The following is a 13,191-nucleotide window of genomic DNA, read 5'->3' on the forward strand; positions in this document are numbered from 1 at the left end:
ATAAAAATACCAGAACAGGAGGTTATTATAAAAATCTATCTACACGGAGACAACCTAAAATAATCTCCATTCCTAAAAAAATATTAACAATCACGATAATCTCCCTTCCTAAAATTAGATATTTACCCGGGAGGCTTTAAAAATATCTTTAACGATTATGGTTCCAAATAGAAACCTTCTGAATATTCTTGGGGAAAACACAAGTTAGAAGTTGTACACTTCTACACTAAAAGCATCTTTCTAAAAAAAATTAATCTTTTTAATTAAAATTACTCAGCAAGCATAATTATGCATGTTTTGGGTAGAATTCACAGACTTTTTTACAAAACAACTTTTTGCTATAAGTGATTGAAAATAATTTTGTTGCAATTATGGATCAAAAAAAAATTAAGTCCTGCAATTTTCGTGATGTTTATTTAAGCAATATATTTCTCCTGCAGTAATTTGGTATATTAAATTTGTTAATTTATAAAGGACATCCCCTTCATTAGTGCAAATTAATGAGGATTTAGCATTATCAGGAACTCAACACACCTGAGCAGCTTATGCTGAGTACGCAAGTAAACATAAGGAACATTAGTATATTTGCCATGTTTGAATGCTTTTTTAATAAATTGGATCTGCTCTCAAGAAAAAGTTGCAGTGTCTGAAAAATGACATCTTCTGGAAAGGAATTTTTCTAGTTATTATGTGTGCATGACTTGTTTGAGATTTCACCATGAGTACAATATACTGAATATAACTATTTAGTGAAAGACACATAGACATATATTCAAACATACACATGACGGGTCTATGTGTATTTAAACATCCACTCTGTGACTCTGTTATTTTGAAATTATAGGTTATTAATGTGTGTGCAAAAAATATGACCAAGTCACCTTTTTTTTTAAAGACTAAAAATGGACCTACTTATTTATTAGCACTAGTAATGATGATTTAAGGAATATCTTCAAGTGTCTCTATTCTTGCTCACGATGAGAGCTTACTCATGGAACTCAATGTTCCTATGGGATATTGAATCTCACTCAATTTCTCTCCTGATTAAACAAAAAGAAGAAGAAAATCTAGGATAGGATATGATTGGTTTGTATATTCTCTTGTATTAAGTAAGACAAGAGAGACATTTTGAAATTAATAAATGATCTGAATAGAATAGATACTATGAACTGAAAGGACAACTCCATTCCACTCATATTGTTCTTCCTTAGTAGCCTTCATGGGAATCCAATCTGATACACTTTTCATATTACAAAACATTTTATATGATTGTCAGTTTAATAATCACTTATTTACCAGTATCACAGCATTTCCAACAATGCCATCAATTTGAGAGAGGGGAAAATGAAGCCTGTTACCCCTATGAGCCAATTTTTTAAAGGACCAACTGATATATTTGGCAAATTTTGTGGAAATAATATTTTTTGTTCAGCAAATTTATTGCTAGGAGCCCAGTGTTCCTCTGGGATATTGAATCTCACTCAATTTTTCTCCTGATTAAAAAAAGAAGAAAGAAAGAAAGAAAGAAAGAAAGAAAGAAAGAAAGAAAGAAAGAAAGAAAGAAAAGAAAAGAAAATCTGGTAGAGGATATGATTGATTAGTTTGTATATTCTCTTGTATTAATCTTTTAAAGACTGCAGTACTTAATTAATTTGAAAACCAGTTAGGTCTATTACTTTCTTCTCTAAACAGATGCCCAGAAGTTTTTATGGAGCTTCTTAGCTAAGAATTAATTGCGAAATTAAGGTCTCCTGCATAAAGACCAAGCCAAATGAAAGGCAAATAAAAATGAACATACAGCATACAAGCTATGTAAGCATGGTGTATGTGGCCTCTTAAGCTGCCATATTTAAATTCATGAAAGGATCCTCCCATAACCCATCATGTAATGATGACTGCCTATGAGATCCTTCTTTATATGAAATCTCAACTGGTCTTTGTTAGATCCACATAGTCCCAAAGTAATTAGCAGATTGCACATGTGTGTATCTATCTACTATAGGGCAAATTCTTTTTTCCAATAAGATTGGGATTAAAAGGCATTAGAAAAGGCAGAAAATATAAACATTTCTAAAACGTAGCTTAACATTGTGACTGGCTCTCTGTGTGTGTGTGTGTGTGTATATATGTGTATATATATATACACACATACATATATACACACATATATATGTATGTGTGTATATATACATATACACATTCTTTTCTAAACATTCAAAAATTATGAAAATATGGTCATTATGTCAGTCAAACATATAACAATTCAAGGAGAACTTCTTGGGTTTTTTGTTATTTAATTTATATCTAGTTGCTAATCTAAGCAAATCTAAACAATGAGTTTCATTGCAGAAAGTTCCTAATGTTGGATGGAAGACTTTTATGATCCATGCTAATTTTTTCCTGATGGTTCTATAGTTAGGTTTGGGAATTTAAAATAGCACCAAATAGCAAAGTCATCTTGCTACATTCTTCATTTTTTTCTAGGGAGAAAAGAAAATAATCTCTTGTGCATATCTTCCTTCTCCTTGCCCCTGCCATCTCTCCTAGAAATTTGTACCAAAATATATTCTAAACATCTTAGTGCAAAGAAGGCACCTGTGTGAGAAATTCAGTATGGCACAAGGAATCTTTTGATTAGTATGAAATTAGGATAATTAGCTCATAGCAGCATACCAGGATCTTTCAGCAAGGCAACCTGTGCAGATATTATCAGACCACAGTTATGTACTTATAGGAGAAATATGGGAAAGATGAGTGAGACAGCACAAAATTAACAAAATGGCTAATATTTTGTAGAAAATATAAATTAAAATCTCAAGGGGAGTTCTACATAATATAATGTTTTGATAACACGTTCTTATTTTTAAGACTTTTTTTCTAGGACCCCCAGAAAGAAATGAAATTCTTGAGAATTCCACTCTCTAAGCCCAAGTCAATAATAAATACACATTTAGGAAGAGAAGGTTTGGCCTTGTGGCAGTTTATAACCACAGTAGAGTGCTTTTTCCCTCTGAAAGAGTGTTTCTGTGCAGTGTTTGCCCAGATTTCTAGGGAGACAGGGATATGACAACACAAGTTTGTGTATCTGAGTCCCAGAGAGCTCCAGACCTGAGCGGAGACTTCTTTGATAAGTAGAATGGATCTGAATAGAGCAAATTCAAAGAGGGCAGTAGAAGAGGCTGAAGGATCAGAAGATTATTTTCTTTTTGGTTGTGCTGCAACTATGTCCCTGAGGTGTTGGGGGAAAAGCGAGTCTCCCAACACGCAGAACACATTGGCCTTGTGTCTCACGGTGGCTGCCAAAGCCACAGGCTCTGATGAACAGCAGGCCGCCCTCAGCCTCTGAGGAGAAGGGCGTTTCTAGGTGGCCATGTTTCCAGTTTCACCCTCCTGGGCTGAGCCTTTGGTGGGCACCCGACCAGAGGGTGGATGATTTGTAAGCTCCGTGGGTCTTTGCAAATGGTCTGGCACAGTAAGTTCTGCCAATCAGATTCTCGCAATAGGGAATCTGATTGGGGAACTAAAAAAACAATCACACAATAGGAGTTAAAATGGAAAGAATGCCTTAAAAAGAGCCATGAAAAAAATATGGCCAAGTGAGATCATAATCAGGTTAAAGTTGGTAATTATGAAGAAGCACAGTTGAAAGCAGGAGGTGAGACGATAAAAGGAACAGAAGCTTCAAGAGAGTATTTGAAGCACATTAAAGGCAGACACTAGAGAAAAGATCCAGAAACTCCCATTTACTTAAATTTTTATTGATGCCCTGGGTACATTTTTCTCTTGGATGCCCAGTTATAATGAAGTTCCATGTCTTCCCCATAGAACTTCTCTATCCTTCCTTATGCCTCGTATCTTTCCTTCAGTTTTTTTTCCCCCTTCACAAACTGAAGAATCTACTTCAACATTCCCAAACATGCAGTCAGGTACAGAGTGAGCTACACTGGATCAGGAATTCAAGAAATCTGGGTTCATGTCCTCCTTTGCTACTGAATATCTCATGATCCTGAATGGGTCTGTTTTCAGACACATACTAAGCTCACATTTCTCTTTAAATACAATGAGGAACTATTCCTAGGGTTCTAAGAAGAAAATAAAAACAAGACTCCCCTGCATTGTAATTGAGATTCTCCCCTCAGATGCTCTATATAAGCCAGTAAAACCGAATCATTCTATAAAGAATTGTAGTTGGTTGTTTAAGAATGACTTCCTTATAATATTCCAAAAACTTCTCTTTACTCTTGTCAGGTAAAAAAGATAGATTATCAAAAACATCCCAACTTTCATTTCTCTATGGCCAATACTAAATACTCAAATTTGACACCAATTCTTGAATGAATTAATATGGAAAAAATGCGCTGGACGTCTCTCTTATGAGCGAAATGTAAAGAGCCATAGGCCATAGTATCCCTCGGCACCCTAAAATTAACAACAACAACAACAAAAACCCTATGGGCTTTGGCCAAGAATAATATAGTAGTAAATAATTCACTGCTTAATCCTGTAAATCAGAAAACATGGAATAATATAATAGGACTGTAAGCACTCAGTGAAACCATGACACTTATTCTAATTGCATTTTCCTGGGAATTTATAGTATACATAGCTCTACAAATCAAATCCAAGTGTCAAAACGATAATTCAATAGCATTTACCACAGGGAAACACACTGAACCAAGCCAATGACAGGCTGAGAACAAACCACCAAACATAGTACAATAGAAAAGAGAAAAAAAAGAATAGGCCACTGAAATTGGTTTTTAAATTTCTGTTTCAAGTCACATCCTATAAAATTCTACGTGGGGTAAAATAACACCAGCAGCATACTTACTGCTTAACCTGTGCTGATGATAGAGTAAAGTGATGCTATATTTACTCATATAAATTTTAAATGGCTTTTACATTTTCAACTATAAACGCAGCTCCTAAAAATAGTGATAGAAACTGCTTTTCACTGTTGTCCTTTACTCTCTGTGGAGGGAGGCATTTAAATTTAAAGTAATGAACTCTGATTACCCTGCAACACAGCAGTTCATTGGGGAATCCAGAGAAAGCTGGGAATTAACCTGCAAACTTCCCAACCCTGTTCAGTATTTTTATCTTACTCCCTTCTTCCTGTCCTACTAAGTCAACAGACACAAACTACATCAGTCTCCTATGCAGTTGACCCTTAAAGTTATTTTTGCTCTTCCCTTGCTGGTCTTGCATTTTTACCTTACCACTTTCAGAGATTAGGCTTCTACAGTGGGCACTCTTTCTCATCTCCGCCTAGAGTGGAGCGGTGTAATTAGGCTTGGCTTTATAGCAGATGACAGGGCTTGTGTAGGCAGTAGTTAAATGTCATAATGCAGAAGGGAAAGAAGCACCAAAGGGTTTTGAAGTCACATTTTATTATTTCAAGAGACGAGGCACTTACTGCTAGCTCATCATGAACTTCTAGAGATGACTCCATCAAACTGTGGAGCAGTAGAGTATCATGAGCAAATGGCCACCAGCTGTGGTTCTTTTACTTCTTCAGATAACTCAGAGAAGTTGTTGGAGGGTAAGTGACACCTTCTACCTCCAAGTCATTCATTTGTTTAACAAATATCCCTGGCACCATTCTCAAGAAAGCAGAACCTGAAGACTCTACATAGTAGGAAATGCTTTGGTTCTAAGACTCTCCTAATTTCGGAACTAACAGACTTAAAAAAATTGATGGGCCTAACTTCCTATGACCTAGAGCCAGCTGAATTAAAAACACGTATGAGAACATTCAAATTTCCAGGACTGAATCGGGACTATATTCTGTTACACACACACACACACACACACACACCACATATATTCATACATAATATACATATGTTCATACATATGTATGTAATATACATATATCCTGCACATACATATGTATTCTGTATATAAATACACACACATATATATACACACACATACTCTGTTATTGATAGAGCCAAAGACTTGACAGCCCTCTCTGACAAATTTAAAGAGGAAGTATAAACTCTTTTAGTAACCCATCCTGTTTCTGCCATTCATGACCTTATTGAAATTCTTAAGAAATAAAAATCTATGTAAGTTTTAGATTTATATCACCTCAAGGAGTAGAGACACACTTTTATGGAGGTATGTTTTATGGAAGACACACAAGATACTTGAAGTATATGGTTTTCCTTCCATGTTTTTTATTTGTTCATGATGAGATTTAACACACCAGTTTATTATCAATTCTCACCACATGTCTTGATTATTCCTCTTACAGGATATTTCTCTACCTGAGAAATAGAATGTAGTAGGTATCTCTTACCATTTGAATCCACGATGGTGATATTGGCAGAGGCACTGTCATTTCCTAATTTGCTGGTCACTTTGCACATATATTCTCCAGAATCAGCCAGTGATGCTTTGCTAATGCGAAGTTCTGACTTCCTAGAAGATCAGGACCAAAGTGGTGTAAGTATATGTCACCAAAATACAATGACCAACAAAATCTATTTCTCTGTAGTTTCAGGGTTGTCAAACTCCCCTTCCCCACTCCACACATACCACATTACAACATGACTCACCAACACACAAACGTATGATTTGACCAAGAGTAAAGATGAGGTCTATCACATTTAAATTATACCATGGACATGGCCCTAATTTTATCATCCAGATTAGTAATTTAAAGGACATCTTCTCTAATTTTTCTTCTTATTACTCCACCACAAAAACTAAATACATTATGCCTCAGATTTTTTCTTCAAACCAATTGGTAAATTTTCTTCCTTTCTATATCTAAGTATCATCAGCCACTAGAAAGATTAAAATAGTATAAAATCATTTACAAATATGGTAAGGACAGAGACTTAAGGAAGGCTAGAATAGATTCAAATGCTCTGCACTTTTCTCAGTAGAGTAACATCAAGACTTATGTTAATTTTGAATGAAAAGGATTTACCACTTACAAAAGAAAGGGTATTTATCTTTAAGAAGATTCACATTAAAAAAAATAATAAAAAAAATAATAATAATAATAAAATAAAAATAAATAAAAATAAATAAAAAAAATAAAAAGAAGATTCACATTGCTAGGAGCATAAAGGACACAAATCATTCTTAAGACTGAAATAAATGTATAACAACAGCACACACAACTGCATATTAAATCAATATTCAACACTCTTTCAACATAGGCAATGTTGTGATTTGGATTCATCTATGTTTTACTGTTGCGTATAGCCAATAATTTAAGCAGTCTCCATGATTTAAAAACACGGAACCACTGGGACTGGTAGAGTTTACTAAAGTCTTTTAAAAGCATCCCTGTAAAAAAATAAATAAATAAAAATAAAAAAATAAAAGCATCCCTGTAGGGGCACCTGGGTGGCTCAGTGGTTGAGTGTCTGCCTTCAGCCCAGAACATGATCCCGGGATCCTGGGATCAAATCCCACATCAGACTCCCCACTAAGGGCACCTGCTTCTCCCTCTGCCTCTCTCTGTGCGTCTCTCATGTATAAATAAAATCTTAAAAAAAAAAAAAAAAAAGCATCCCTGTATACTCACACCTGGTCCTGACTTCCTGGGCTCTTGGGATGAAAGCAGGAGAAAGAAAGTTGGAAGCAAAGATGGCAACTCAAAATTACAGGCAAAGCTCCCATAAGTTATACCATCCTAGTTTTATAGTGAACTTTCTGGTCTTCTTGTCATCTATTACTAATCAGATTCGATCAGTTATTCTAACTTAATTAATGAAACTTCAATTCCTACTCTTCTCTTCCAGTCTTCTGAATTGACTGCCCCACCCTGTCCCATATGTAATGATATGGGCTTCCATCATGGCGCATTTGCTTGTGCCCTTTCTTCCTCCTATAAAGGGGGTATTGTATTGCAAGACATTAGCTCACTTCTCAGGACCAACTCAAATGCCAATTCTTTCATTAAACCTTTCTTAATTAGGTGGCTGCTGCTGCCCTCTTAGTCTAAATTCTGAAAGGCCTGAAGTTCCTCTCCCATGATTCTCACAGTTCTTGAAGTATATCTTATTTTTCAAATTAGGACATACACTCTGGAGGTGGAGTCCATAATTTAAACTTGTTGGCACCCTCACACAGTTCTATGGGGATATGCCACTGCTTTGTCCTTGGTGCATCCTCAAACATTATTGGATGACTGTGTGCATGAACGAAGAAAATACTCCCACTTAATGCTCCCACTTAAGCTCTCTCCAGGCTCTAATGTTACTACATGTTGGCTGCAGGAAAGGAGGATGCCTTCCGTTAAGAGGGCAGAGACAATCGGAGGGCCAGACCAAGGCGGCAACAGTCAAACCAACATATGGATTGAAAAATTAATGATTCTGAACAATGTCAGCCAATAGGGAAACCTGAGAAAATCAAACAAAGGGTACTGTACTCAAATTTGGAAGGCACTAGGTTAAATAAAAACAGGCTTTTTGTTGTTGTTAATCCTCAGGAATTCTCAAAGTCTTCAATATGCTAATGTACTCTGACTCTCTAAGAGGGGAATACATTATTTAGTTACTCTCAAATTTATTTGACGATGGAATCCTTGTCATCCACATAACATATCTAGTTCCTGAAAATAATGGAGCACAGAACAAAGTTGATAAAAAGTGGATCTAATATAATAACAGCCGGTTTAGCTGTACTGGGTGGGGGAGGGGGGAGAGGTGGGATCAAGGGCCATCCATGCAGGGATAATCACGTATTAACTAGATAGGTTCTCCACAGAAAAGCTTCCCTGAAGTATATCCCTAAAACCAAAATAGAACAATCCGAAGGCAAGCATATTGGCAAGTTGATATAAAGATCTAATTATAAACCAGAAGAACTTTTTTTTTCAAGAACTTTTAAAATTATCAAAACACAATATTAGCATGTTACCCCCACCGAGTTCTGTTAACTTTTAAGCCTAGTTTGGAGTACTCAAATCTAGTGTTCTCCTTAATGGTTATTGGCTATTTATACAAATTTGTCGATGTATGCCAAGTTTCCTTCATGACACACACCTATAAAGAACAGTCAGAAACAAGGTAATAAATACTACAATAAGCTTATCCAGCCCCAAATAGCATAATTAGCTGGAAGAATTTTCTTGTACAACCATGAAACCACTAATAATAATTGATAGGTAAATCATGAAGAACGTCAGGTTGAGGAATAATATCTTGGTTTTCAACACAGAAGGAAAGTGAATTCCTAAAGTAAGAAAATGATAACTTTTCTTGTTAAGCCCCCAATCTTAATTCTAAGATTATCACAACAATAACCCAAGAACGTATAACACCTCAAGGTTATAATAATTCCAAGAACACTCTTTCTTTCCTATTCATGTAAGCTGATGATTTGCGTGGAGTTTTTTCTCGATGCTGTGCCATTTATATTTTAACTACTGAACTATATCAAACTATCGGAAACATGGGAATCAGCTTTACAGTTAACATAATCTTAAAGGGATAGTTCTTAAAATAAAAATTCTCCTAATAGGCCTACACAGTGTTTCCTGGAATATTATTCCAAATGATGTATATAGATTTTATGCTTAAAAAAATAAGGGAAAGAACAAGAAATAAAAGAAAAATTTTCTATCAAATAAATATTGCATTGAACAAAGTTAAATAGATTTCTCTCCAACAGTACCTCTTAATGGTTTTTATGCAAATATGTACTTTCTAAGGCAGGCATGACATGCAGCTAAGGTATCCTTTCAATAGAGAATACCCTTGGGAATTCTGGGACTGAACATCAATGGGCCAAGACTAAGATTCAATTTAATCAAGATAAGCATAACAAATACACTTCAGTTCAAAAATCAGTAACAGAAGTACAGGCTTGCAGAGATGTGCCTTGACAATAATATACACAGAAAAAAGGATTTCAATTAGCTGTGCATTTAACATTATTCCATTTTAAACAACTAGTAAAAAAAAGAAAGAAAGAAAGAAAGAAAGAAAGAAAGAAAGAAAGAAAGAAACTTATACAATGTTTGGCCATATTAATATTAAAACAGATAAATCAAATTGGATAAAAGTCTCAATACACTGTTCATAGGCTGGATCACATCTAGAATATTTAATTATGTTTTGAAGTGGCATCTGATGAAAAAATATCAATAACTAGAGGACTTAGAAGAGGTTGATTACAATTGAATAGGGCTTATAAATCTTATCACTAGAGAAGATTCTGTTAAAGAACAGAGGTCCTATTGGCAGGCAACTATGAACAAGATATGGGTAGCTTTTTAAAATATATTTCATGGTTGTCACCTAGAAGAGAAAACTATTTGGGGAGGCTTTTGAAAGCAGAATGATGTCTGACAGGAAAAAAAAGGCATATTTTGAGTGATAAGGAAGAGTTTTGAACATTCAAAAATGGGGAGGGTGTCTTTCTCTTTGCAAAGATTCAAGTCTGGATAACCACCTGTCAAGAATATCTCTATGCGGAGAAAGGATTAAATTAGATCAGTGGTTTAAACTATTTTGAAAAAAAAAATCCTGTTTAAATCAGAACCTCATATTCAAAACTATCATAAAGAGACAAAGGTCAGACTGGCTCATTTTTAGTTCAGTGGAAACTTAAGATTTTCTCCAGGGACGCAATGGGAAAACCACGGATCCAAATGATCATTGGGACCCCTGTGAACTCCAATGATATATTGAATTATGAGACTCCAATCTGTAGGTCCTAGTGTACAGCATGGGAACTAGGAAGAAAGTAGAAATAGACAAACCTTTCTTGAAAATTATACATTGCAAAGATCTGAGACTTTGATAAGTATGGATACAACAGTCTTGTTGTACTCTCTTCAATAGGCTACCATATGTTCTCCACAGGAAGGAAGTTAACTTGGAAAAAGTGTTGCATTCCCATCCAATCATAAAATAACTTTTTTGCTCTTGAACTAATGAGTTATCTAGAAACCTGGGAGGGGTTGGTGTTTTGGTGGATTTTCATTTTCTACAAGTATTAAAAGAGTTAACTCATGTAAAGTGTCTAAAATAATGCTTGGAATCCAGTAAGCTCCCAATAAGTATTAGCTATTATTACAATTATATTTCATCTTCCTGCACTATTTAGATTTTTTTATAGGTACAAATTATCTTTGGATTAAGAAAAACAATATGATGTAAAAATAAATTAAGACAGACTGATTTAAATATGAAAGTTCTAAATACTAATTTCTCCTTTTTGAATATCAAAATACTAACTATTTTTTCAATAAGTGCTCAGAGGATGGACTCAAGGTTCCAAAAACTACTATTTTCTTTGTCATAATTTGGCTTGATTCTTCCACCACAGTTCATAGGCCAAGGCAACTTAAACGCATATAGGGAATATCTCCTCAGTTCATATAAATCTAATCCCCTGATTTCTAAGGAATCATATATGAACTCCATGAATGTGTGTAAGCATGCCTGTGTGTCTGTGTGTGTGTGTGTGGGGGGGGGGGGGGGGGTGGGTGTTCAATACAGCTTCAGATACTGTCAAACTGCCAATAATAAGAAGGATAAGGGAGGAGGAGGAGAAGGGTTTCACAAGCAACTGTCATACTATACAAAACCAGGCATTGCACCAAATGCCTCACATAAGCCATATGAAATAGGCACTGAGAATTCCCATTTATACCTAAGGAATTTGAGATTTCCTTACATATAAAATTAAAATGACCTCCAAGAGCTGCTTAACTGATAAAAGAAGGGGATGTGTGTGGACTTTTTCTAGTATAGAGTCAAAGGACTTGCAACAATTGACAACAAAAGAAAGTATTCCTCTAAAATTTTCACAGAAATTTGACAAAACCAATTTGATCCAATCTCAAACAAAATTAAAATATGTGAGAGTGGAAATGAAGAGCTGAGACAGAACCAAGGGCATCCGAAACATGTGCCATACACAAACAGTGGGAAGTCAGCCTCTAGTAAGGCTAACATAGAACAGATATTTAAACGAGGCCAATCCGGCAGCCTCAAATATGAATCTGTCATACGTCATGCTCTTTAACCACTTTTCTTGGTCAAAATTATCCACCGGGCAGAGGAAACAGAACAAAGGGATAAGCAGACACATAACATGAGGACAGTTTCCATTTTTTTAAATTGGCTCCACGTATCGCTTTGCCAAATACAACAAACACAGGCTCAGATGTAAATTCAAAATCATAGGAAGAACATGTAAGAATGTAGTTTGAGTAGGAGCAGGAGCAGAAGGATGAGAAGACTTTACAAAATAACAGAAATTGCTGATTGGTGTGAAGTCTTTTCGCAGCACTCAGGGATGAAAAGGAAATTCTGGCTCCTCTGTACGATCTAGATTAAGTGAAAAAGAAACCTAGACTAAGGGATGGAAAAGAGTCAACATTTTTTCTCAAAAAAAAAAAAAAAAAAAAGAGAGAGAGAAAAAGAGAAAGAGAGAATCTCAAGGAAATCCTAAACCTGACAATTCACCTCTGCTTGGTTGATCAAGCCTCAGATAAAGTTTTAAGGAACAGAGCAACCACTGCAAATCATTAAGAGTTTGAATATCTTAGTAATGAAAAATTATGAATATGTAGATGAAACTGAAAAATGAGAATTTTATTAAAGACATTACCCTATGTCCATATGTGACCTTAGCCCTGTGTTGTGACTTTACTATACATAGCAAAACCACCAGTAACTGTGAGAAGACAGGAGGCAGAGATTCAGACTTAATTTCAAATCCAAGCTTTACTATTCATCGGCATTAGATCTACAGCAAGAAACCAAACTTCCTTCATGCTGAGGGCATTCATTTTTTAAAAATGAGTATAACAATAATAGTATCCATTCTCTTATATTTATAGGACAAGTTGAAATAATAGGGCACCCTGCAAATGTTGATTAAGTTTGGATTCCGTTTGGTCCTTTAACCTTAAAAAAAGATGACAACACTAATGGCTCACTTTACACAAAGTGTCGTATTTTTGGAAGATCTAATATGTTACAATGTTTTGTCAAGAGTAATTTACAGCCACATAAGCTGAATAAAACATCTTTTTTCTTTTTTGTTTTCCATTTAATTCTTTCCAGCAAGGCTGCTATTTAAAAGAAGTAATTTCTGAATATGGGCCTTTCTGGTATAATGGGAATTTATTAATATGTAGACAGTGCTGTTAGCTGTCTGGACCTATGAGGCCAACATGAAAATGCTTTTCTGAATACTAATGATCCT

At 35.2% G+C, this 13,191-nt stretch overlaps 1 protein-coding gene across 10 annotated transcripts in view; it reads right to left on the reverse strand.

Annotated features, from left to right (window-relative positions):
- NRG1 (neuregulin 1) overlaps positions 1–13,191 on the reverse strand; it is a 1,080,326-nt gene that overhangs the window by 154,859 nt on the left and 912,276 nt on the right. For all 10 annotated transcript variants that reach the window (XM_072763562.1, XM_072763561.1, XM_072763560.1 and 7 more), the window contains exon 3: positions 6,305–6,426. In XM_072763562.1, the coding sequence (XP_072619663.1) occupies positions 6,305–6,426 (122 nt within the window). The remainder of the gene's footprint in view (positions 1–6,304; positions 6,427–13,191) is intronic.

Source organism: Vulpes vulpes, chromosome 7, assembly GCF_048418805.1.
Source record: "Vulpes vulpes isolate BD-2025 chromosome 7, VulVul3, whole genome shotgun sequence".
NCBI classification, from domain to species: domain Eukaryota; kingdom Metazoa; phylum Chordata; class Mammalia; order Carnivora; family Canidae; genus Vulpes; species Vulpes vulpes.